Genomic DNA, 27,649 nt, shown 5'->3' with positions numbered 1-27,649 from the left:
TTGGTTTATTGGCATGCGAAGCTCAGCTTGGGATTTTATTAGCGGCAAACTTTTAATCCTGTTGTTTCGATATCCTAATAAATCCTACTAATATTATAAATGCGAAAGTTTGTGAGTATGTCGGGATGGGAGGGAGTATGATGGATGTTTGTTACTCTTTCACGCAAAAACTACTGAACCGATTACAATGAAATTTGGTATGTGGGTAGCTGAAGACCCAGAATAACATATAGGCTACTTTTTATCCCAGAGTTCCCGTGGGATTGATAGGGTTTCCATGCGGACGAAGTCGCGGGCGGCCTCTAGTATTTAATATACATATGTCATTTTATTAAATTTATATCTTTTCTTTTAACGTCGCAACTTATTATGTTTGTGTGGCTATGATATTCGTATTGAAATCATTAGTTTCATATTAAATTATATTTTTTAATGTAAACAATGTGCATTCGTACACGATTTGGATTTAAGTGATCTATATTTGTAAATTGGCGTCCTGTGAAAATGCTGCAGTGTAGTTGGTTCCGCCGCTTCTTCTACACATGCGCTTTGGAAGCGGTAGTAGTTAATCCAATTAGATTTAAGTGATGTAACGTCAATAAGTGATACCTTGTTTCCAATTTTGAAAATTTTATTCTATTCTTTGGTTCATTTATAACCTGCGTTGGCATTACACTATGTCTGTTCTTTAGACCCACATATTATAGTTACGTCGGTATCCCTTGCGGGGTAGACAGAGCTAACCGTCTTGAAAACATCGGTAGCCTTCCAGCTGAACGGGGCCTTCTTTCCAAGATTGTTGGCTTTGTCTACCCCATAAAGAGAAACATGTTATTGAAGTCTTGAGGTAAAAATGCGTACAATTCTACAGACACCTGAATAAATGTTTCATGATTTGTAAAGGTCGTTATTACAAGCGCTCCCCGCCTGCTCACATGTCCCTGTGGGTATAAAATTTCATTCTTTTAGAGTCGGTGAAACAATTGAATATTAAAAAGAGTAGGCAGAGTAACGTGTACCGCGTCCCAAGTTATTTTATTTTAAGAATTGGTCTTAGTAAAGTAAGTAGAAACATTTGATTACACCAGAAAGAAATTAAATTAATTATTAACAAAAAGGAAATGAAATACTGCGACGTCATGCATTTTTAGAGTTCCTTAGCCGAATAGGAAGAGGCACATTAAAATAAAATAAATAATGAATAAATATATGCGCGACAAATTACACTGATTGAGTTAGCCTCGAAGTAAGTTCGAGACTTGTGTTACGAGATACTAACTCAACGATACTATATTATAATAAACACTTATATAGATAAACATCCAAGACCCAGACCAATAAAGTTCTTTTCTCACCATTTCCCTGGACGGGATTCGAACCCGGGACCTCCGGTGTCACAGACAAGCGTACTACCGCTGCGCCACAGAGGCCGCCGTTTGAGTAAAGTTTTGTCTTGCCCGTTTGATTGTTCGTTTGTCACAATTATAATTATACTTATATTATAAATTGTCAAACAAACTAAGTAAATTCTTTACAAAATAGTCAGACTAAAAACCTATTTAACTGTATCAAATCATAATGCAATTCACTATAGATTCGAAATTATTAATTGAAAGTGGTTTTACCGACGATGTAATTTGTATAAGCCCAGATTACAATTGTAATTATAACTATTCGTGCTTAATAAACCCGGTTATCTATTTATGTCGTGTGGTTCCCAGAACTTTAGGAACAGGACCACTTCATATCTATCCTATATATGTAGTTTAAGGCGACTAAGGGATAGGCTTCTAAACTTCTACTTTTAGGCAATGGGCAAGCAACCTGTCGAACTATTCGAATCTAAATTCTATCATTAAGCCAAACAGCTGAACGTGGCCTTACAGTCTTTTAGACTGGCTCTGTTAACCCCGCATGACTGATGAACTGATGGAGTGGTCCTATTTTCTAATGGTGCCTGGAACCACACGGTACTCTAATGCATTTATTAATGTAACATTAGTAGAAATAAGCACGTCCAATCAAAAGTACGTGACGTTATTAAAAACTTCAACTAATCACAGCACAGACTTAAAAGAAAAACACTTATAGGATAAAAGTATATTATTTTAATGATCATATAATTAAAATAATGTACTTATATATAAAAAGCTTGCATGAAGAGAGTTATGAATGTGGATGAAGCGAAGGAAGTATGCAGAGATCGTGGCAAATGGAAAGAGGTAGTCTCTGCCTACCCCTCCGGGAAAGAGGCGTGATTTTATGTATGTATGTATGTACATACATACATACATAAAATCACGTCTATATCCCTTGCGGGGTAGACAGAGCCAACAGTCTTGAAAGGACTGAAAGGCCACGCTCAACTGTATGGCTTCATGATGGAACTGAGATTCAAATAGTGACAGGTTGCAGCCCGTCGCCTACAAATGGAATCCCAAGTTTACAAGCTTATCCGTAAGTCGCCTTTTGCGACATCTATGTGGAAAATTGAAGTAGTTCTATTGTTAGTACTGAAAACCACACGGCACTTTAGAATAGAACAGAAAAGTCTTTAAGTCTGTTGACATTTAAACTTTGTCGATACACTTATAAGATCCACGCGTACGAAGTCTCGGGCGATAGTTAGTTTTATACATACATACATACATATGGTCACGTCTATATCCCTTGCAGGGTAGACAAAGCCAACAGTCTTGAAAAGACTGAATGGCCAAGTTTAGCTATTTGGCTTAATGATAGAATTGATATTATATTCAAATAGTGACAGGTTGCTAGCCCATCGCCTAAAATAGAATCCCAAGTTTGTAAGCCTATCCCTTAGTCGCCTTTTACGACATCCATGGGCAAGAGATGGAGTGGTTCTATTCTTTTTTGTATTGGTGCCGGGAACCACACGGCACGTTAGTGGTTAGTTTTATAAATCATGACTTGCCCTCTATACTGTCGATGTTTCATGTTAAATTCGCACGTTCCACGAGTTTTAGCTGCATAGATCACACACACGAATGTGAAGGTATTATGAGAACTCACATTTTCGTCTGGTTAATGACTCCTTTGTTTCCAAAATTAGAAACCCACATATTTTTGCACACATACACATATGGTCACGTCTATATCCATTGTGGGGTAGACAGAGCCATGGCTAAATGATAGAATTTAGATTCAAATAGTGACAGGTTGCTAGCCCATCGCCTAAAAAAAGAATCTTAATTTTTTTTACCTATCCCTTAGTCGCCTTTTACGACATCCATGGGAACGAGATGGAGTGGTCCTATTTTTTTTTGTACTGGTGCCGGGAACCACTCGGCATATTTTTGGAACTACTTATAATAATGAGAAATGACACGCATTTATGTATTTCTAGTACTTTCGCTCCAGTATTAACATACATTTTCAAGACATTATATATGTATACTAGCTGCGCCCGCGACTTCGTCCGCGTGGAATAGTTATTTTAGGAATTATTGAAGCCCTCAAGGATGAATAATTTACCCCGATTTTTTCACATTTTCCATTATTTCTTCGTTCATAATAGTTAGAAACAAACAAACTCTTCAGCTTTATAATATTAGTATAGATATGTCTCGAAAAAGGGAGATGTAAGGATGGTAATCTCAGATCTCAGAGGTAGACAGAGCTGACGGTATCGAAGAGAAAGAAAGGCCACGCGTTCATCTGGATGAGATTCAAATAGTGGCAGGTTGCTAGCCCATCGCCTAAAAGGATAATCTCAAATTTATAAGCCTATCCCTTAGTCGCCTTTTACGACATCAATGGGAATGAGACGGAGTGGTCTTAGTATTTTTTTTTTGTTGGTGCCGGCAACCACACGGCACTAATTGATTATTTTGTCGCTAAATGTCTATATTGTACTCGGTAACATGTGTTGTCAATTTATGGTACCAATACCGGCCGCTTATAACCTCATTGCTATAGGAAAACGTAAATTATATCTTTGTTTTGTCGTAGCGTTAAAGATACATTTTGTAGTCTTCACATAATATCGACTACATACTATGTTAGGATCCCGACTGATTCCGAAATTGTAAGTCAGAGAGTCTTACGGGTTAGACAGAGTCAACAGTCTCACAAAGAATGAAAGGCCATGTTTAGCTATATGGCTTGAAGATGGAATTGAGATTCGAATTATGATAAGTTACTAGCACACCCCTAAAAGAAGAATCCCAAGTTTATTAGTCTATCACTTAGTCACATTTTAGAGCATCTACGGGGAAGAGATGGAGTTGGCCTATTCGAAAGTGCCAGAAACCACGCGGCACTTTATCTATATCTTTCTAAGGCTTTTATTGTATTACTAGCCGTGCCCGCGACTTCGTCCGCGTAGAATAGTCATTTTGGGCATCATTGAAGCCCTCAAGGATGAATAATTTTCCCCGTTTTTTTTGCATTTTCATTACTTCTTCGCTCATTATAGTTGCAGCGTAATGTTATACAGCCGAAAGCCTTCCTCGTTAAATGGTCTATTCAACACAAAAATAATTTTCAATTCATACCAGTAGTTCCTGAGATTAGCGCGTTCAAACAAACAAACAAACAAACTCAGCTTCACCTTTATAATTGATTTAGAATTTCGTTTCACAAGAATTTGTCCCAATAATATTTACGAGAGGACGTCTGCGGCTCCACCCGTTCCCGTGGGAATTTCGGGAATTCCTTGCTTAGTGCAACCTTAGACCACATAAAGAACCTGTTACCTACATAAAGATGTCAAATTTCAAGTTCCAGCGGTATGGGCTCTACGTTGTATGTCTGTCAATCAAAAAGAGTACATTTAAAAAAAATTAATGCATTTAAAAAAAATTAATGCAGTTCCATCATTATGAAAAGAAATACACATTTACGCCTTATTGTTCCCGTGTCATCTATCAATCTTTTGTGAAGGAATTGAGTGCTCAAGTTGATTGATTGAATCAAGATCTTATCGCCGGAACTCGCCTGCAAGTTCAAGTTCAAAGTTCCCTAATTCAATATGGGCTTCCAGTACGAGTAACTTCATTATTGTCAATGACAGTGGCTACTTACACTTAGTTTATAATACATTTACATACATATATATATATACATAAAATGGACTAAACTAAAAGGCGACTAAGGGATAGGCTTATAAATTTGGGATTCTTCTTTTAGGCGATGGGCTAGCAACCCGTCACTATATGAATCTCAATTCTATCACTAAGCCAAACAGCTGAACGTGGCCTATCGGTCTTTTCAAGACTGTTGGCTCTGTCTACCTCGTAAGGGATAAAGACGTGATCATATGTAGGTGTATGTATGTATACATAAAATCACGCCTTTTCCCGGATGGGTAGGCAGAGACTACGTTTTTGCGCTTGCCACGATCTCAGCATACTTCTTTCAAGACTGCTGGCTCCGTCTACCACGCAAGGGATATAGATGTGACTAAATGTATGTTGAAAAAAAAATTGTTTCTTTTGATAAGTAGAGAAATATGGATGGTTAATAAACAACTTTGAACAACGTATTGTCCGAAATACGATATCACAGCGACCCGAGCAAAGCTCACTGCAAAGGCTTTGCGCTTAATAAAAATAGAAAAATTAATTGATTCAAGTAAATTTAGTACTTACACGAAACAAAACAAACAAGGATTTTCCTCTCGATTAAAAACTTTAAGGAGAAGTCACTCGCATACTACATGTAAAAAGTTGAGAATCGGAATACACGAACAATTTGTGAATTTTATTAATTGGAAAATTGTTCACAATTACCGCGACAAACGAATCTAGATATAGAGTTTGGAAAAATATACGACTGTAGAAGGGGTGACCGATTTTTTTTTCTTACATACATACATACATATGTTCACGTCTATATCCCTTGCGGGGTAGACAGAGACAACAGTCTTGAAAGGACTGAATGGCCACGTTCAGCTATTTGGCTTAATGATAGAATTTTTTTCTTTTTCAAATTAAAAATCTTTATCGCATATCATAAAATACATCAGTTAAATTACAGTTACTGCTTATAAATAGGTACAATATGAACCGTGTTGGGCATCGCAATTATAAAATAATATGGAACGGCGGGCAGGTTTATGTCGACTATTATGTTAAATATAACAATAACTTACTGGTAAATGTGTCGTAGTAATTGGTATTGCATTTCATGGCATTTCATGTGACGGCCTCTGTGACGCAGCGGTAGTACGCTTGTCTGTGACACCGGAGGTCCCGGGTTCGAATCTCGGCCAGGGCATGATGAGAAAAGAACTTTTTCTGATTGGCCTGGGTCCTGAATGTTTATCTACATATACATGTATGTATTTGTATGTACATACATATGGTCACGTCTATATTCCTTGCGGGGTAGACAGAGCCAACAGTCTTAAAAAGACTGAATGGCCACTGTAGCGGCCGTTCAGCCTCCATGGACAAACAACACTCTTTGACTTGACAATTTAGATGACTAAAACCGACTGACAGACTGTGAAAAAAAGGACAATCGACATCGACACCAAGACGGACAAGACGACAAGACGTATCTTGAACGGGCGAAATTCTGTTTTTATTTAGACACAGACAGACAGACAACAGACCCTCGGCCCGTTCAGCCACATTTAGCTGTTTGGCTTAATTATAGAATTGAGATTTAAATAGTGACAGATTGCAGTCCATCGCCTAAGAAAGGAATCCCAAGTTTATAAGCCTATCCCTTAGTCGCCATTCACGACAACCATGGGAAAAAGATGGGGTGGTCCTTTTCTTTTTTGTATTGGTGCCGGGAACCACGCGGTACTAAATTCTTCTCGTACAAACTGTAAAAGTGAATCAAGAGTGAGGTTAATATGAACTTGGGATATTTCTTCAGGCGATGGGCTAGCAACCGGTCACTACCTATATTAATTTCAAATACGGCTGAAAATTGAGGCTTTGTCACTAACCCGTAGAGAATAAGTATGTGCACTTTATAGCACCACTCATCTATACTAATATTATAAAGCTGAAGAGTTCGTTTGTTTGATCGCGCTAATCTCAGGAACTACTGGCTCGAATTGAAAAATTCTTTTTGCATTGTCTATGACCATTTATCGAGGCAGGCTTTAGGCTATATAGGTAACATCACGCTGCAACTATTATAAGCGAAGAAATAATGGAAAATGTGAAAAAAAAATCGGTGAAAATTATTCATCCTTGAGGGCTTCTCAGCTGGAGCTGACTGCTAGACGCCATATTGCATTTACTAGCTGTGCCCGCGACTTCATTGGCGTGGCGTAGTTATTTTGGGCATCATTGAAGACCTCAAGGATGAATAATATTCCCTGTTTTATTTTCACATTTTCCATTATTCCTTCCCTCCTAAAAGTTGCAGCGTGATGTTATATAGCCTAAAGCCTTCCTCGATAAATGTTCTATTCAACACAATAAGAATTTTTCAAATCGATCTAGTAGTTCCCGAGATAAACGCCTTCAAACAAACAAACTCTTCAGCCTATTAGTATAGATCATTATTAAATAAACTACATTTCTTACAGGGCATCATACGTGTCAGTTCTAACCATCGTGGCGTTCTCCCTGGAGCGGTACCTGGCGATCTGTCACCCCCTCCACCTATACGCCATGGCTGGGTTGAGGCGCGCGCTGAGAATCGTCGCGGCGCTTTGGGCCGTCTCGCTATTGGCTGCTTCGCCGTTTGCCATGTATACTACTGTCAGCTATCATGATTATCCACCGGGTAAGTGCGTATTGCTCCTCTCGATCCGCCAAATCTTTTATATCATCAATAAAAATTGGTGGTTCCCGGCACCAATACAAAAAAGAATAGGACCACTCCATCTCTTTCCCATGGATGTCGTAAAAGGCGACTAAGGGGTAGGCTTATAAACTTGGGATTCTTCTTTTAGGCGATGGGCTAGCAACCTGTCACTATTTGAATCTCAATTCTATGATTAAGCCAAATAGCTGGACGTGGCCATTCAGTCTTTTCAAGACTGTTGGCTCTGTCTACCCCGCAAGGGATATAGACGTAGCCATATCTATGTATGTATGTATGTATCAACTAATCTATATTGTTGTAAGACCTACTTATCATTCCTATTGTGTAATCATGACTATCCATCTGGTAAATGTTTTCAACTATATCCCTTTTTAAGTCATTATCATTTCATCCTGACATTTGACCCCGTTGCGTCCTCACCTTTATAGACAGAAGCCCAAGGTTCTACTCCACAAGATCCGAAAGTTTTTGGCACGAAGTGACTCTTTGAGCCAAAATGTGCAGTGCAGGTATCCTCATCATATTTTCCTTCACCATCAGAGCATTGTTTATGACTCATAACAAAAAAGTTGGTACATATTACCGGTAAAACTGTCATCAGTGGACAAGTGGTTAAGTTCTTAATATTCGTAAGCGTACTCAGTTACTAACACCAAGGTTCTAATCCTTCAGAGGCTTCGTAAGATGTAGCGATCATGCCGTACCTACGTTTCAAGAAAGGAAAGACGAATGTCAGAAAAATTGTAAGAACGGAATAGAAATACTCCATTGTTACAAGGTAAAATCAGGTCTATTGAAACGACTTATAGAAATTATGAATGGATTCAATACTGCTCGTACGTGGGTTGTGCTCGGTGATTCAGGTACCTAGTTATTGTTAGGGTTATTTTATTTCATTTTATATATTTATTCATTGTACTTATAAAAGAAACATTTAACATCAAAACTAAAATGTGTTATTTACTTGTGGTTCCCGGCACCAATAAAATATGAATCCAAATTTATTATAATCATGCATAAGTCTATCTGCTACGCTATAGAATTAATGGTGCCGTGTGGTTCTCGGAACCGGTAGAAAATAGAATAGGACCACTCCATCTCTTTCTAGTGAATGTCGTAAAAGGTGACTAAGGCATTGGCCCATAAACTTGGCATTCTTCTTTCATGAGATGGGCTAGCAACCTGTCATTATTTCTGAATCTCACTATCACGTATTAACCTTTGTCTACCCCGTAGGACATGAAGACGAGAAATATGTTTTTAATGTACAATTTAAACAGTAAACACGACCCACGATAAGATATTAAACATACGAAGTAAGATATTCATATTATTGAAGCCCTAAAAATTGTAATTCAATATGTTTGTTCAGACACATTCGGCTGTTATTCACTATATCATTGTACTCGTATTAACTTTTATGGCTGCCTGTCACCGAATTTATTTGATCCTCCTCGAGATTGTAAAAAAGCTGTTCTTCCTCCTGCCCGTGAGGTTCCCGGCACCAATAAAAAAAGATTAGGACATCAATATGCCTATAAGTATTACGATTTATTTTTTCAGCTGGTTGGGATTTTTTATTCCAATCAACATAACTTTGCCGTGTGGTTCCCAGCACCCAAAGAAAAAAGAATAATACGACTCCATCTCGTTCCCATGGATGTTATAAAAGGCGACTAAGGATTCTTTTTTAGGCGATGGGCTAGCAACCTGTCACTATTAGAATCTCAATTCTGTCATTAAGCCAAATAGCTGAACGTGGCCATTCGGTCTTTTCAAGACTGTTGGTTCTGTCTACCCCGCGAGGGATATAGACGCGATTATATGTATGTATGTTTCGTAATACGAGTATTACAGGGAAAAGGAAATATATAAATAGATTGTTTGTAAGGGATAGGCTTACAAACTTGGATTCTTTTTAGGCGATGGGCTAGCAACCTGTATAATTTGAATCTCAATTCTATCGTTAAGCCAACGTGGCCTATCAGTCTTTTCAAGACTGTTGGCTCTGTCTACCCCGCAAGGGATATAGAAGTGACCATATGTATGTATGTATAAATAGTTTGTGAAAGTATAAGAACTTTTACTAAGTAAGTACTCTTAAGATTAATTTGTAGGTAGTACATCCGTGGTCTCTCATTACTTTGAGAGCGAAGTACATTTATATTTTTTTCTTCGTCAAAGGTCGACGTGAACTGATTGATGATAACTATCAGACATTTGGCTCATCATCATCACTCTAATACACACTCAGCCATGCTCAAATGAGCAGCCTTGGTCGTGCGGTACAGACGATATGAAAACTTTTTATTGAAAACTAGCTGTGCCCGCGACTTCGTCCGCGTGGAATAGTTATTTTGGGCATCATTGTAGCCCTCAAGGATGAATAATTTTCCGCGTTTTTTTCACATTTTCCATCATTCCTTTGCTCCTTATAGTTGCAGCGTGATGTTATATAGCCTAAAGCCCTCCTCGATAAATGGTCTATTCACCGCAAAAAGATTTTTTCATATAGAACCAGAAGTTCCTGAGATTATCGCGTTCAAACAAACAAACAAACTCTACAACTTTATAATATTAGTATAGATATACGTAGTTGTATGCCGTGTTGTTCCTGGCACTAATAAAAAAATAACTGGAGTGGGAATGGCGAGTAAGGGATATGCTTATAAACTTGGGATTCTTCTTTTAGACGATGGGCTAACAACCAGTCACTATTTGAATCTAAATTCTTTCATTACGCTAAACAGCTGAACGTGGCCTATCAGTCTTTTCAACACTGTTGGCTCTATCCACCCCGCAAGGGTAACGCAGACGGTAAGAATAAAAGAGTAGTGACAGTAGTATAGGCCTAACAGGCCGATTCTCCTTAAAAAAAAATGTTAAAATATTGACTGAAATAGCCTAAAAAAATAAACTAAGAATTTTTATTTCTTTCTGGTACAGAGCAAAAACATATTTGAATCTCATACATACATATGGTCACGTCTATATCCCTTGCGGGGTAGACAGAGCCAATAGTCTTGAAAAGACTGAATGGCCACGTTTAGCTATTTGGCTTAATGATAGAATTGAGATTCAAATAGTGACAGGTTGCTAGCCCATCGCCTAAAAAGAATCCCAAGTTAGTAAGCCTATCCCTTAGTCGCCTTTTACGACATCCATGGGATAGAGATGGAGATTTGAATCTCAATTAACCCAAACATTGATTACCAGTTTTTTCAAGTCTGTTCTCCCTGTCTACCCCGCAAGGGATACAGACGTGCTTATGTTTATGTATGTATGTACAAAACTCTAGTGGCAACAAATTTCGCCCAGGTGAAACTTTAAGTGCACACCCATTTCCTTGTCTTGTATACATACATATGTGCCTACCTTGGGTCGCTAAGTGCCGCTGCACTTAGCGATACCAAAACTTGAACCACATTTTCAGGAGAGTAAATAACCTTTAGTTAGTACCTTTATTAAATTTTAAGTGCAAGTAGATAGATAGACTCTTTATTGAACTATAAGAAAAAGAAAAACAGACAAAAAAAAAACACAGGTAATGAGGTACAAAGGTTTAGGTGATTGTCGAATTCCCGGAATCCGAATTTATTATAATAATGCCTAAGGCTATCTGTTTCGCTATAGAATTAATTGAACACCATTTTTCAGTCATCTTGAAAAGACTGAGGCAACGTTCAGCTGTTTGGCTTTATGATAGAATTGAGATTCAAATAGTGACAGGTTGCTAGCCCATCGCCTAGAAAAGAATCCCAAGATTGTAAGCCTATCCCTTAGTCGCCATTTACGACATCCATGGGAAAGAGATGGAGAGGTCCTATGCCTTTTTGTATTGGTGCCTTTATTATTAAGTTAGGATATTATGATAATTGAGATCATATTATTGTTAACAAGCATGCTTTTATAATTAGTGCCACAAATGAAAAAAAATAATTAAATAAATATATACGGGACAAATTACACTGATTAAGTTAACCTCGCAGTAAGACTTGTGTTACGAGATACTAACTCAACGATACTATATTTTATAATAAATACTTATGTATATAGATAAACATCCAAGACCCAGGCCAATCAGAAAAAGTTATTTTCTCACCATGCCCTGACCGGGATTCGAACCCGGGACCTCCCGTGTCACAGACAAGCGTACTACCGCTGCGCCACAGAGGCCGTCAAATTTCAATTGTCATTAGGTTGGTTAACTCGGCCGCGTTAAAATATGAACTTGTGAATCACGCTTTTTTATTCAGTCACCGTAATCATTCGACCACCGGCGCATATTACAAGTAGGTATCCATAACCCACTCTCGTGACAAGTTAGCTTGACCTTTCAAAGTTGAAAGTTAAGTGCTGCCTGTAAACTTGGGGTCACGAGTTATGTAAAGATTTATGGCCAAAGACACTATGCCGTTAATGGCATGTAATTAACGTTGGTCTCTATCATGCACTAGTTTTTACCATGGTTTCACTTCCCAGGGAAGTGTATCCTCCTCCTCCGTGTTTTAGACTATATGTTGTCAAAATCAATCAAATACAATCACGTTTGTATCCCTTGCCAGAGCCTACAGTATGAAAGGCCACGTTCTGCATGGATGGCTTAATAATGGAATTAAGATAATTTGTAATAACAATATTTTCATTAGAATTTTTGTCAATCTTTGTAAATTATGATGACATTTTAATTTCAATTTCGAATGAGGAATAGTAAAAGCATTATTACTTTAAAACTTTGTTAATGAATTAACAGCTGATTCCTGGCACCAATAGCAAAAGAATAGGACCACTTCATCTCTTTGCCATTGATGTCGTAAAAGGCGACTAAGCGATTGGCTTACAAACTTGGGATTCTTTTAGTAGATGAGCTAGCAACCTGTCACTATTTGAATCTCAATTCTATCATTAAGCCAAACAGCTGAACGTGGCCTTTCAGTTTTTTCAATTCTGTCGGCTCAGTCTAACCCGCAAGGGACATAGACGTGATGATATATATGTAATTAACAGCTCAACCACGGTATGTAAGATCGATTACCCGTGCAGTTCTCCCCGAAAAGAATAAAACGGCTCAAGCTATTAAACAAGCAGGTGACCCGTGAAAATTCGTAAAAGAGGCACTCACACGGCTTAAAGAATATTAAAATACTCGTATTTTACGGCGCTGAGCGGCGAAATAAAATAGTGTAAAATATACCTATGGAAGTATGCTGAGATCGTGGCAAGTGGAAAGATGTAGTCTGTGACTACCCCGCCGGGCGAGAGGCGTGATTTTATGTATGTATGTCATGTATATGGAAGGTTTGAAATTATATGCATATGTCGCAGAGAAATGAGGATATCAGAGATTTAACGAAATCCCTATGTATACCACGAAATCACGGAAGATGGTGAATATTCCTATTTAATACATCTTCTTACTAAAAAAATATTAGTGATAAGACAAAATACTATTTTAATCTAGTGATATATAATTTCACTCATCAAAATCTAGTGAAATAAAGAATGAAACAGGTTCGTGCTAAGTCCTTTTAAAAGTATGTACTTACATAATTATTAACCTAACCTAACCTAATCTATTTTTTACGTGTGGAAAGACCTTCGCCTACCCGGCCGGGTTCGGGAAGCCGGACGGGTTATGTAGGGCTTGAAGCCACGAAAACCACACGGTGCCATCGCCTACCGCTTCGTTGCCAGGAGCATGAGCTGCCCTCGCTCATATACGTGACGCGGCGGCCGCTTCCACGGCGGCTTCCTTCCGCTCCCACTTGTGTCCGTTTGGGTAGAGAGAGGGAGAGAGATACATTAGACGATTTTTCCTCGGAGGTATCCGTTTTTCTGACATTTCACTAGATTATATTTAGTGAAACGACATTTCACTGACTATTTTAGTAAGAAGACGTCGTAAATAAGAATATTCAACATATGCCGTGATTTCGCGAAATCTCTGGTTACTTCATTTTCCTGCGACACATACATATGGTCACGTCTATATGCCTCGCGGGGTAGACAGAGCCAAGTCGCCTTTTACTATATCAATGGAAAAGATATGGAGTGGTCCTGTTCTAAAATGCCAGAGACCACGTGACACATAGAGAAAAATACATACATAAATATTAACACGTCTATATCCCTTGCGGAGTAGACAGAATCAACAGTCTGAAAAAGACTGATAGGCCACGTTCAGCTGTTTAGCTTAATGATAGAATTGAGTTTCAAATAGTGACAGGTTCCTAGCCTATAGCCTACAAGAAGAATCCAAAATTTATCAGACATTCCCTTGGTCGCCTTTTACTCCATGGGAAAGATTTGGAATGGTCCCCTTTTTAAGTGCCGAGGATACAACACACAAAAATTGGGCAAGCGCTCACGGGAGCCAATTTCTTATGAGAAATCTTCACTCACAATGTTTCACTCGAATAAAGGCAATTTTTCAACCTAAGTACTCTTCCTTGTCACGCTTCGCTCTGAAAGTCTAGCACGAAATGTCTCACAGTAAATCCTTATTTTAAAAGGCAAATAAATTCTTCTCTTTGACTGTATCATAGGTGTATTAAAATATTTTATGTCACTGTGGGTAGGTATTCCTTTAATAATACTGTTGGTTTAACAACAATGTTTCTTAATATAAATAAGTATCTTTGTCTTTTTACATATATACATTGAGTCCCTTGCGGGGTAGACAGAGCCAACAGTCTTGAAAAGATGGAAAGGCTACGTTCAGCTGTTTGGCTTAATGATAGAATGGAGATTCAAACAGTGACTAGCAACCAATAATTAATCGCCTAAAATAAGAATACCAAGTTCATAAGCCTATCCCTTAGTCGCGTTTTTATTTGTAATGTACTCCTTTAGTGAGTAAAGCATTTACTTACTAACTTACTTTTACGACATCCATGGGAACGAGAAGAAATGTGAAAAAAATGGCGGAAATTATTCATTCTTGAGGGCTTTAATGATGCCCAATATAACTATTCCACGCGGACGAAGTCGCGGGCATAGCTAGTTTTGAAATATAACAATAACCAGATTGCGGGTGTTATAAATTGGAATTATTTATCAAGGGCGCTATATTGAAACCGGAGCGGGGTGCTAATTACAATTTCAAACTTAACAGCGTATCTCGATGTACCTTTTTTGCGAAATTAATTTCACCGACGCCTCTGAAATAACAACGCTCTTGATGGATTTAAAATTTTGAAAGTTGACAATTTTTTCTTAACATACATAAATATAGTCATATATTATATAACATATATATGTAGTTTTAATTTCCTCCCACCCTTAGGTTGACTGGAAGAGATTGCTTAAGCGATAAGTCCGCGTTTGTACCTCATTACCTGTGTTTTTTTTCTGTTTTTCTTATAGTGCAATAAATAGTCTATCTATCTATAGTCATATCTATATCCCTTGCGGGGTAGACAGTGCCGGCAGTCTTGACAGACTAACAGGCCTCGTTCAGCTTTTAGGCTTTAAAAAGTTGTGAATGAAGCGAAAGAAGTAAGTAGGTACCTATCTAGAATTGGGACATGTGGATTGATGTAGTCTCTGCCTACCCTTCCGGGAAAGAGGCCTAATTATATGTATGTATGTATTTCATAACAAAACTCCTTTGTTCTCCTTTTGGGTGGGGAAAAAATCAATAATAAAGCTTAACTTTTTCAAACCAAACAAGTGAAATTATTAACAGAGAAACTTCGAGAAAACATTGCGGCTGACGCAGATGAATGCGAAACGGATTTGTTCTGGAGTTACGGCTCATTAAACATACATACATGTCATTGACCTTCTCATTCGACCACTGGGTATTTAATTTTAAATTAAATAGCTTTACTGCTGTGAAGCGAAGGAAAACATAAGAAAACATTGGTTACATCATCAACCCTCGCAATAAATTTTATTTTATTTAATATATATAAATATCCTGTTAAAGGGTCAGGTCAAAAGTACCCGAAACCGCCGAGCTTGCATGAAGAGAGTTATGAATGTGGATGAAGCAAAGGAAGTATGCAGAGATCGTGGCAAGTGGAAAGAGGTAGTCTCTGCCTACCCCTCCTGGAAAGAGGCGTGATTTTATGTATGTATGTATGTAAAATCTATAACATTTTAATTTTCGTTTTCTTATGTTATTTCTAGGTATATAACTACGAATGAAACTGCTGAACGTGGTCCACGAGTCTTTTCAAGATTGTGGCTCTGTTCACCCCGCAAGGGATATTAACGTGATAATATTTGTATGTATCTCTATGAAACGGTTCAATATTGATAGTTTTTTCGCGTGAGTAGGCGTAACTCAAATTCAGACTTATAAAAGTTAATTAACTTTGTTAATTGTTAAAGTTTTTATAACTTGCCAATTTGTAACTTTCGTTTTAGTCATCATACTCGATAATTACAATTTCTATACAACTTGTTTTACAAAGCTAAGTTTTGTTCTATAATTTATCAAGTTTCGTTTATAAGGGATGTTATAATAATTATTTTAGACAATACTAGCTGTCCTGGCAAACGTTGCTTTGCCATAAAAATAATGTTTAAGTAATTTCTAGTTTAAAAATAATGTTAAGAGTGGACCTTATAACTATGGGTATGAAAAATAGATGTTGGCCTTTTACGACATCCATGAGATTGATACGAAGTGGTCCTATCCTAAACTACCGGGAACTACACGGCAGAATACTCCATGCTATTAATATCTCCCCTTTTTTTTAATAATAAATGTGTTACGAGATACTAACTCAACAATACTTTATTTTATAATAAATACTTATTTAGATAAACATCTAAGACCCAAGCTAATCAGAAAAAGTTAATTTCTTATCATTGCCCGACCGGGATTCGAACCTGGAACCTCCGGTGTCACAGACAAGCGTACTACTGCTGCGCCACAGAGGCCGTCATAACTATTTCAACTTCACTCTTACATACATACATACATACATATGGTGACGTCTATATCCCTTGCGGGGTAGACAGATCCAACAGTCTTGAAAAGACTGAATGGCCGCGTTCAGCTATTTGGCTTAATGATAGAATTGAGATTCAAATAGTGACAGGTTGCTATACCATCGCCTAAAAGAGGAATCCCAAGTTTATAAGCCTATCCCTTAGTCGCTTACGACATCCATGGGAAAGAGATGGTGTGGTCCTATTCTTTTTTGTAATGGTGCCGGGAACCACACGGCACGGCAACTTTACTCTTTCCCGATTTTTATACTAAATCAGACATTTTCACACCAGGGTCGGGGAATGCGTCAGTGGAGTCAGCCTTCTGCGCTATGCTGGAGCTACCATCCTGGTATTTGTGCGAGCTGAGCAGTCTCCTGTTCTTCATTCTGCCAGGCCTGATCATCCTCTGTCTCTACGTCAGGATGGGTCTCCGAATTAGGTACGTTATGGGGTATGTATCTTTAAATTAACAATTGGTTTGTGATGTTCAAATTCAATTCAAAATTTTTATTCATTATTCAAATTCAAAATTTTTATTTATTACTATAGGATACTATACATCGCTTAATAATTGTCAAAACGTATGGTTTAACAACATTGGTTGACGTCAAATAAATTACTTAAAATCTAAGTTTACTGCCGCTTCCAAGGCGTCAGTGCAGAAGAAGCGGTAACATAACATATGTGAATAGCCAAATAGCTGAACGTAGCCATTCACTCTTTCCAAGACTGTTGGCTCTGTCTACCCCGCAAGGGATATAGACGTGACCATAATGTATGTATGTATGTTCTGATGTGAATGTCTACGTTTTCTTTGAATTCAAAGTCTCTTTTTTTGTACGTAGGTATGTATCTAACATACATATCATCACGTCTATATACCAACAGTCTTGAACATACTGAAAGGCCACTTTCAGTCTACACACAAATTAATCGCTTATGTCATACGTACATATGTATAATAACTTCGTTATCCCTTGCGGGGTAGACAGAGACAACAGTATTAAAAAACTGTAAGGCCACATAAGTGGCTTTTTATACATACATACATACATACATAAACTCACGCCTCTTTCCCGGAGGGGTAGGCAGAGACTACCTCTTTCCACTTGCCACGATCCCTGCATACTTCCTTTGCTTCATCCACATTCATAACTCTCTTCATGCAAGCTCGGCGGTTTGGGGCACTTTTGACCTGAACCTTCACCAGGACGTCCTTAATTTGATCAAGATATGTTCGTCTAGGTCTTCCCACCCCGACCTTTCCCTCCACACTCTCCTTGTATATCTGCTTAGTCAACCACTTTTTTGCTTTTTATTCAGTATAATATCAAATCTTGTAACCTTCAAACACATGATTTTCAGATTTTTTTACTTAGTTCTTATTTTTTGATATTCATTATAATCACTTCTGTATCCCTTGCGGGGTAGACAGAAACAACAGTCTTAAATAACTGTAAAGCCACGTCCAGTTGTATGGCTTAATGATGGAATTGAGATGAGATTCAAATAGTGACAGTTTTCTATAAAGCCTACAAGAGGAATCCCAAGTTTCAGAGAATTAGCCGTTCCCTTGACTCTCGTTTACAATTTGCCCGGGACGTGAAGCAGCTGGCGAACACAATGTTGTTTTGCTATCAGATCTGAATGGGAATTTAAACTAGTTGTATGTGCTAATATTCCCTTTGTCGCATTTAACGACATCCATAGAAAATAGACGTGCATACATACATACATATGGTCACGTCTATATCCCTTGCGGGGTAGACAGAACCAACAGTCTTGAAAAGACTGAATGGCCACGTTCAGCTATTTGGCTTAATGACAGAATTGAGATTCTAATAGTGACAGGTTGCTAGCCAATCGCCTAAAAAAGAATCCCAAGTCTGTAAGCCTATCCCTTAGTCGCCTTTTACGACATCCATATGAAAGAGATGGAGTGGTCCTATTCTTTTTTGTATCGATGCCGGGAACCACACGGCACATATTCCAACAGAAATAGACGTGACTGTAAGTAAACGGGGGCGGACTCAAGTAAATACTTAAGTTACAAGCAAAAACAAAGCGAATAGTTGGCGATTAAAGTTAAGACTTATCTTTTTTCCAGACTAGACGCTCCAGACTCACATTTTCTAGGAAAGTTTGAGCAAAATTTTCTACTTTATCGCACGATTTGTTTTACATTAGTGAATGTTTATTCAGTTTTGATAAACTTGTAGTACTAACCTTCAAACACATCATTTTCAGATTTACAGACTTTTTTCGATGTTCATAAATATGCGCTTTTTAGAGACACATTTTCATCTCTTTTAGGGGGATATGTCTTTCTTTTATTTAATACTATCTGTGGAATAGTTATTTTGGGCATCATTGGAGCCCTCAAAGACGGATAATTTTCCCCATTTTTTTCACATTTTCCATTATTCTTCCGCTCCTAATTGTTGCAACGTGACGTTATACAGCCTAAAGTCTTCCTCGATTAATGGTAATCAATCAACACAAAAAGAATTTTTCAATTCGAACCAGTAGTTCCTGAGATTAGCGCGTTCAAACAAACAAACAAACAAACATTAATTTATTCATCCTTGAGAGCTTCAATGATGCCCAAAATAATTATTCCACGCAAACGAAGTCGCGGGCACAGCTACATAGTTATTATATAAATAATGTAGGTACCAATACATTAAACATTAAAATTAATTCAAAATTGGGAGCGTACGGTACTTGCACGTGTTTCTGAGAAACTCTCAACAAACAAACGTGCCCTTCAATAATTGTTGAGCGTGAAATCCAGTTAATCGAGTGAAGTACAGTCAGCCGCAGATATGTGTGGAGAAACATAAGAAGTTGACCTTTATCTTTATTTTCTCTGATTGGCCTGGGTCTTGGATGTTTGTCTATATAAGTATTTATTATAAAATAAACTATCGTTGAGTTAGTATCTCGTAACACAAGTTTCGAACTTACTTCGAGGCTAACTCAATCTGTGTAATTTGTCCCGTATATATGTATGTATTTATTTATAAAAGCTGAACGTGGCCATTCAGTCTTTTTAAGACTGTTGGCTCTGTCTAGCCCACAAGGGATATAGACGTGACCATATGTATGTATGTATGTATATTTATTTATTTATTTATTAATTTATATATCTAGCAGTGAGCGCTGCGACCAATTATAAAGCGCCGTGTGGTTACCGGCACTTAAGAAAAGGATCACTCCAAAATCATTTTCCCGTGAATGTCGTAAGTGACTAAGGGATAGGCTTATAAACTTAGTATTCCTCATGGGCTAGCAACCTGTCACTATTTGAATCTCAATTCCATCATACAACTAAACGTAGCCTTTCAGTCTTTTCAAAACTGTTAGTTCTGTTTTCACCGGAAGGGATATAGACGTGACTATATGTATATGATAGATAATTCGAATTAAAAGTCAGGTAAATTTAAAAAATATATATTAAATAATTACGAGTATATCTCAATAAAGACGTGCTAAAGCGTTATAAACAACCAAGTGATCATAAGAAAACCACTCCTCCATGCGTAAATATTCCTTGCTCTTTTCGATATACCTACACTGTTTACTCAGGAACGCGTGACTCTTGAAACAGTAGGATACATCTTAATCCTTACATTTATATAAGTACATACATACATACATATGGTCACATCTATATCCCTTGCAGGGTAGACAGAGTTAACAGTCTTGAAAAGACTGAATGGCCACGTTCAGCTTTCGTTGGCTTAATGATAGCATTGAGATTAAAATAGTGATTATATAAGTATTTATTATAAAATATAGTATCGTTGGGTTAGTATCTCGTAACACAAGTCTCGAACTTACTTCGAGGCTAACTCAATCGGTGTTATTTGTCCTGTATATATTTATTTATTTATTACACAAATATTTTATTACATCTTATCCCTTAGGGGGTAGTCTTTTTCACTACCAGCCTATGTAGAATGATAACGTCCAGGTTTAAACTTATCTGTGCCGTGTGGTTCCCATCGCTAATAAAAAAAAGAATAGGACCACTCCATCTCTTTCCCGTGGATGTCGTAAAAGGCCAATAAGGGATAGGCCTATTAACTTAAGATTCTTTTTTAGGCGATGGGCTAGCAACCTTTCACTATTTGAATCTCAATTCTATCATCAAGCCAAACAGCTGAACGAGGCCTTTCAGTCTTTACAAGACTGTTGGCTCTGTCTACCCCTCAAGGGATATAGACATGACTATATGTATGTATTAGTTAGACTATTCTAAAATTTAATGAATTTATTTTCTAATATTGACCGGCTCCGGTTCATCGCACGGCTATCATTTATAACTATAAACCTTTATCAGAAATCCCTCTTTTTAACATTTCAAACGGGAACTTTCCGAGATTAGCACATACATACAGACAGAGAACCGAGGGACTTTATTTAAAAGCAGTGATACAAAATACTAAGTATTTTTATGTGGTATATTGTAACTTTTAAAACCCATATCAGATAAAGGGCTTAAGATTCCGTATCGCCGTTAACGTCAATATTACCGAACTAAGATCCCGAGGGATTAGAAGGAAAGGATTCGAGTATAAAGCCAGACGAAATCCAGCACATTTCGCGAGAATGGAAGTCGGGATAGCCATTAGTGTTATAAATATATATATATTATTTATATATGTCCTCAGGTACTATAATTATAAAAGTTTGAATTTTATTTGTAACGAATGAATATTAATGCCTTGATTAGTTTTACATTCATTCATGTTTTAAAATGTAGACAATGTGCATTCGCTCATGATTTAGTTTTAAGAGATCCATATTTGTAAATTGACTTCCGATGAAAATGCTGCAGTGTAGTTTGTTCCGCCGCTTTTTCTACACATGTGCTTTGGAAGCGGTAATAGTTATAATTAGATTTAAGTGATGTGACGTCAATAACCTTGTATCCAATTTTGAAAATAAATGTATTCTATTATGACGAAATTATTCACACAGACATAATAGACCTTCAGCCCCCCATGGCATAGTATGTCATCGTGCCAACGAAACGCTGTTTCGCTTTTCATTATGACGTGAAACGAACGTATCTTGATCAAATTAAGGACGTCCTGGTAAAGGGTCAGGTCAAAAGTACCCGAAACCGCCGAGCTTGCATGAAGAGAGTTATGAACGTGGATGAAGCGAAGGAAGTGTGCAGAGATCGTGGCAAGTGGAAAGAGGTAGTCTCTGCCTACCCCTCCGGAAGAGAGGCGTGTTTTTATGTATGTATGTATGTGAAACGGGCCAGCTATAGTTTATCGCGCGATAAAAACAGCATCGCGCTTGCAATGCTAATAATGCAGGAGTTACTACATAAGCAATTTTCTTCTTTAAATCCACACGGATACTTAGTCTTGCGCATAAGCTAGTCAATCTTTATAATTTATTTGCCGTGTGGTACCCGGCACCAATACAAAAGAGAATAGGACCACTCCATCTCTTTCCCATGGATGTCGTTAAAGGCGACTAAGGGATAGGCTTACAAACTTGGGATTCTTTTTTAGTCGATGGGTTAGCAATCTGTCACTATTTGAATCTCAATTCTATCGTTAAGCAAAATAGCTGAACGTGGCCATTCAGACTTTTCAAGGCTGTTGGCTCTGTCTTCCTCGCAAGGGATATAGACGGGACCGTGGTATGTATGTATGTATGTGTAAGAATTTATTTGGAAAAGTTTTTGAATTTAATTGGACCTTATACGTAATCAAGAGTTGTGTCCACTCCGTCCAAAAGTTAGGAAGTCTCTGGAATATTTTTGTGTTGGAACTTTCTTTTGTCATGATTGTATTAGGGGTATGTCTTACTTCACTAGGACTAAAACTAAAAGAAAACTGATTTATATGTTGATCTTTTCCAATTTTGTACGTTTGTTTATTGATCTTAAAGACATTTAAGTAAATTCTATCGTTAAGCCACAAAGTCGAACGTTGCCAATCATTATTTTTAAAACTGTTGGCTCTGTCTACCTCGCAAGGGGTATATACATGATTATGTATGTACAGTTTAATAGAAATAAGTTATATAATTTTTGTGTTTAATAGACCATTTATCGAGGAAGGCTTTAGGCTATATATCATCACGCTGCAACTATAAGGAGCAAAGGAGTAATGGAAAATGAGAAAAAAGCGGGGAAAATTATTCATCCTTGAGGGCTTCAATGATGCCCAAAACAACTGTTCCACGCGGACGAAGTTGCGTGCACAGCTAGTAAATAGTAGTAGTAGGTCATTTTTTGTACAAATAAAATTTGTACAAAAAATGACCGTGTGACGCTCAAATCTCAGAGATGTCAATAACAGTGATAAAATAAAAATGAAAGGTATGAAGTATTAAGATAGTTTCATATATTTGGAAAAGTATTTTCAAATACACTGTGTCTCATTGTGTGACAGTCAGCTCAAAGGCAAAAGGAGAGATAGTTTTGGGTAATTCACCAGGGCTCTCCCTCGTCTTTGCCTGTCATTTGCAGACTACATATATATTTGTTATATTTTATTTATTTATAGTGTGTGTGTATAAGCCGTGTGGATAACGGCACTAATAAAAAAAAGAAAAGGCACGACCACTCCGGACTTATTTACAGGGATGTCGTAAAAAGCGATTAAGGAACGAGATGGGGTAATTGGCCTATTAATTTCTTATTGATGCCGGAAAAAAAATATCATAAAAAAATTTCGTTTATTCTATAAATTAGATTAAACTATTTGTACAATCTTTTCGAGACTGTTGGCTCTGTTTACCCCGCAAGGGATATAGACGACACCGTATGTGCTACAAACTTTGCCTATTGTCAGACTGAAAACATATTTCTATCACATTACATGTATTATAAGCCTTGTACATACTCGTATGAGATGTTACGCTACGCTCCTTGAATTGCAAAATGCTTATCAAATATTTATAATACCTGTCCCTTTAAGAATTCAGTCTCCATATTTAATATTTGACAGGTACCACATCCTTGAATTGGATATTAATTTAAGTTTACATGCGTACATACATATAGTCACGGCTAGATGCCTTGCGGGGAAGACAGAGCCAACAGTCTTGAAAAGATTGATAGGCCACGTTCTGCTTAATGGATTGACTAGCTGTGCCCGCGACTTGGTCGGCGTGGATTAGTTATATTAGGCATCATTGAAGCCCTCAAGGATGAATAATTCTCCCCGTGTTTTTTTTACATTTTCCATTATTTCTTCGCTCCTTAAAGTTGCAGCGTGATGATATATAGCCTAAAGCCTTCCTCGATATATGGTCTATTCTACACAAAAATAATTTTTCAATTCGAACCAGTAGATAGTTCTCGAGATTAACGCGTTCAAACAAACAAACAAACTCTTCAGCTTTATAATATTAGTATAGATTGTACCCACATCTTAATAAGATCATTCAATTAACCGAACCAATTTGAGCATGCCGTAGTTTACTGTCAATGGTTTTAAAATGGCCATTTTGTTTTAATTCTAGTGCAAATAACATAGGCGTAATGAAATGTAATATTACCTTTTTTATTTGTTATCTTTGTTTGTAAACTATTGCACATAAAAGGATTGTAACAAAAACAGAATACAATCATTAGATTTAGATAAATATGTACAATCGCGGACTTATCCCAATCGGGATTTCTTCCAGTCAACCAAAATATAAAATACTATTTTAGGAAAATTAAAAAAAAAAGAGAAGCAGCGGCATCAACATTTAAAGCATTGAGGATGCGTTACAATACTCGTAACACATATTATAAAAAAAAATAAAAAAAATAAAATAAATTATAATGTTTTTATTTCAGATTTGCATCCATAGTGTTAGTAACTGTTGAAATTTAAAAATATGTTATTCGTGAGTGTCGATGGTTGATGGTTGATGAATCGTGCCGTGTGGTTCCCGGCACCAATACAAAAAATAATAGGACCACCCCATCTCTTTCCCATGGATGGCGTAAAAGACGACTAAGGGCTAGGCTTACAAACTTGCGATTATTTTTTAGGCGATCGGCTAGCAACCTGTCACTATTTGAATCTCAATTCTATCATTAAGCCAACGTGGCCATTCAGTCTTTTCAATACTGGTGGCTCTGTCTACCCCGCGAGGGATATAGACGTGACCATATGTACGTATAATACCCAAATGAAGCTCAACCTTCAGATAACTACACTCGATCTCTGTATCTCGAGATTTTAATGATTAACTTTAGTAAGGGTAGGTAGACAGTAACACGTCACATCTTACCCTCTTCAGAGGGTGCGAGTTACCCGTTTGTGGTAACAAGACCATCTTATAAATTATCTGTTGGCTGTGGTTAGGTTGCACATAGTTATAGCTATATGTATATCCGTAGCGTTTGCAAATAATAATGAAGTGATATGTAGGCATGTTGACTAATTTTTAACCGACTTCAAAAAGGAGGTTCTCAATTCGACCGTATTTTTTGGTCTTGATGATTAGTTGGTCTAGTCTAGGCCTTATGATTATATTAAATCTTATTTTACGAAATAGAAAATAAAATTGCAACTGATGTTAGCTATGAGAGATAGGGAGAGAAGTTTAAACTTTATTTTCAATATATTCAAAAAAATTTTAACTTTATTTTCCATATAAAAAGATGTCTCAATAAAGCCATACAGGTGAATCAGGCCTTTCAGTCTTTTCAAGACCATTGGCTCTGTCTACCCCGCAAGGGATGTAGACGTTTTATAAAAGGTAAGCCACGATTATTGTTGTTTTTGTTTAACACTAAGTATTGTTCGTTTACGACTTATTAATTAAATGATTATAAATTTAAATTAAAGATTTTAACTATATAATTAACTGATTTAAAAGAAATGGAGCTCTTCAGATTGACATTACATACATACATGTCAATCTGAAAAGCTCCATTTTTAAAATCGGTTAATTTATATATGTATAATATTTGTATGTTTATCTACTTTTTTCATTATGTTATACTTATATTTATATTATTTTACTTACATATTCTCATCATTCGGACCATCGATTTTGAGACTCTTCACTATGATAACCCTAGGGCTTCGTCCTCAAAGATATATTTCACACGAGTGACAACTCACGTCGAGAACCCATTTCAACCATTTTTGTGAACTTCACTCGCAGACACTGAAAAGAGGAGATAAATACACAGAGACAAATCGTTTTGTAGCCTCAGTTTTTATTCATGTATGCTTGTACGATTTTGACATGAAACATAACAACATGACATGAAATATATCTGTCTCTGTCTTTTGTTAAGTGGATTTCGAAGTATCGTTAAGTTTTAATCTTCTTCCTCGTAGCATTAATCCCGGTTCCATCCATACCTTTCTCAAAAAGAGTGCGATAATGATTCTGGATCGAGTTAGTCATTTTTGAGTTGATAAATCGAACCTACTTTGAGGTTAAGTCAATTTATATAAAATTGTCCCGTAAATATTTGTAATTACTAGTCGACGCCCACGGTTCTGCCTGCGTAAACACTATAATTCCACTATAAGGCATATCCCGAGCTCCTCTCCATAAAGGTGAGAATGCAACCGGGACTAAAGCCAGGTGGAAGAGAAAGTTACATTAGAAAAGTCTTAATCTCTGTTCTATACCTACTCTATGCTATCATCACCGATTACTACGTAGGTACTTGCATCAACACTTATATTTGAAATCGTGCGAAATAAGATTTTTTTGACGGCCATACATAAATTAATGGCCATGTTGATTTAGCACTCAAGTTTTACTCCAAAGCCGAGTGATGATTGAAATTTTGTGACTAAAAGTTTATGGTAGTCAGATTTTTTTTTACTTATTTACTATGTGTATCCCGCAGCTCTGACTGCGCGTAGAATTATTTTCGCGTAACTTGTGGAAACAACAATTATCCGGTCCTGTTATAGAATAACTGAATACTTAATATTCGTATTGAAATAACTAGTTCTACATTCATCCATGTTTTTTAATGTAGACAATGTGCATACGTCCATGATTTCGATTTAAGAGATCTATATTTTTATATTGACGTCCGATGAAAATGCTGCAGTGAAGTTTGTTCCGCCGCTTCTTCTACACATGCGCTTTGGAAGCGGTAGTAGTTATAATTCAATTTAAGTGATGTGACGTCAATAAGTGATACCTTGTATCCAATTTGAATCTCAATTCTATCATTAAGCCAAATAGCTGAACGTGGCCATTCAGTTTTTTCAAGATTGTTGGCTCTGTCTGCCCCGCACGGGATATAGACGTGACCATATGTATGTATTGTATCCAATTTTGGAAATAAATCTATTCTATTCTAATAATACTCTCTCTACATAGCGACTCTCATCTGACCTCCACAACCTTTGCAGGGGAATCTAACGATTTCTTTAACTAATTACTTCGTAAATTATCCTAACATACGCCTTAAGCTATGTCACTTAGTCTGGCCTAGGGTAGGACATTTAAGACAATGACTCCACAATAATCTACCTAGTAGGTGTAATTAATATGTAGAACACCACATGATACGAAGTCTATTATTTTCTATTGTTAATTGATTTCCAATATTTTTTTTTTTTTTTTGATACGGGACAAAATTACACAGATTGAGTTAGCCTCGAAGTAAGTTCGAGACTTGTGTTACGAGATACTAACTCAAGGATACTATATTTTATAATAAATACTTATATAGATAAACATCCAAGACCCAGGCCAATCAGAAAAAGTTCTTTTCTCGTCATGCCCTGGCCGGGATTCGAACCCGGGACCTCCGGTGTCACAGACAAGCGTACTACTGCTGCGCCACAGAGGCCGCCAAATTAATTAATTCAAAACTTTATTGGGACCTAAAGCTATTAGACCAAAACTTAGCTATCGAATTCCGTATGTTTCTGTTCCCGCGGGAATTTTGGAAAATCCTTTTCATTAGTGGTTAAGAGGTGCACTACTACTT

The 27,649-nt window shown here is 37.1% G+C and overlaps 2 protein-coding genes across 2 annotated transcripts in view; one reads left to right on the top strand and one right to left on the bottom strand.

Moving 5' to 3' along the window:
• Window positions 1-27,649, bottom strand: part of LOC106140036 (phospholipid-transporting ATPase ABCA1) — a 262,166-nt gene that overhangs the window by 155,012 nt on the left and 79,505 nt on the right. The gene's annotated exons all lie outside the window — the stretch shown is intronic.
• LOC132903069 (neuropeptides capa receptor-like) overlaps window positions 1-27,649 on the top strand; it is a 54,943-nt gene that overhangs the window by 11,666 nt on the left and 15,628 nt on the right. Inside the window, exons 3-4 of the mRNA XM_060950386.1 lie at window positions 7,517-7,716; window positions 16,996-17,155. Coding sequence (XP_060806369.1) covers window positions 7,517-7,716; window positions 16,996-17,155 — 360 coding nt within the window. The remainder of the gene's footprint in view (window positions 1-7,516; window positions 7,717-16,995; window positions 17,156-27,649) is intronic.

Source organism: Amyelois transitella, chromosome 21 (genome assembly GCF_032362555.1).
Source record: "Amyelois transitella isolate CPQ chromosome 21, ilAmyTran1.1, whole genome shotgun sequence".
In the NCBI taxonomy this organism is placed as follows: Eukaryota; Metazoa; Arthropoda; class Insecta; order Lepidoptera; family Pyralidae; genus Amyelois; species Amyelois transitella.
Note: the sequence above shows the minus strand (reverse complement) of the source record. Positions and strands in the feature narration are given on the sequence as shown.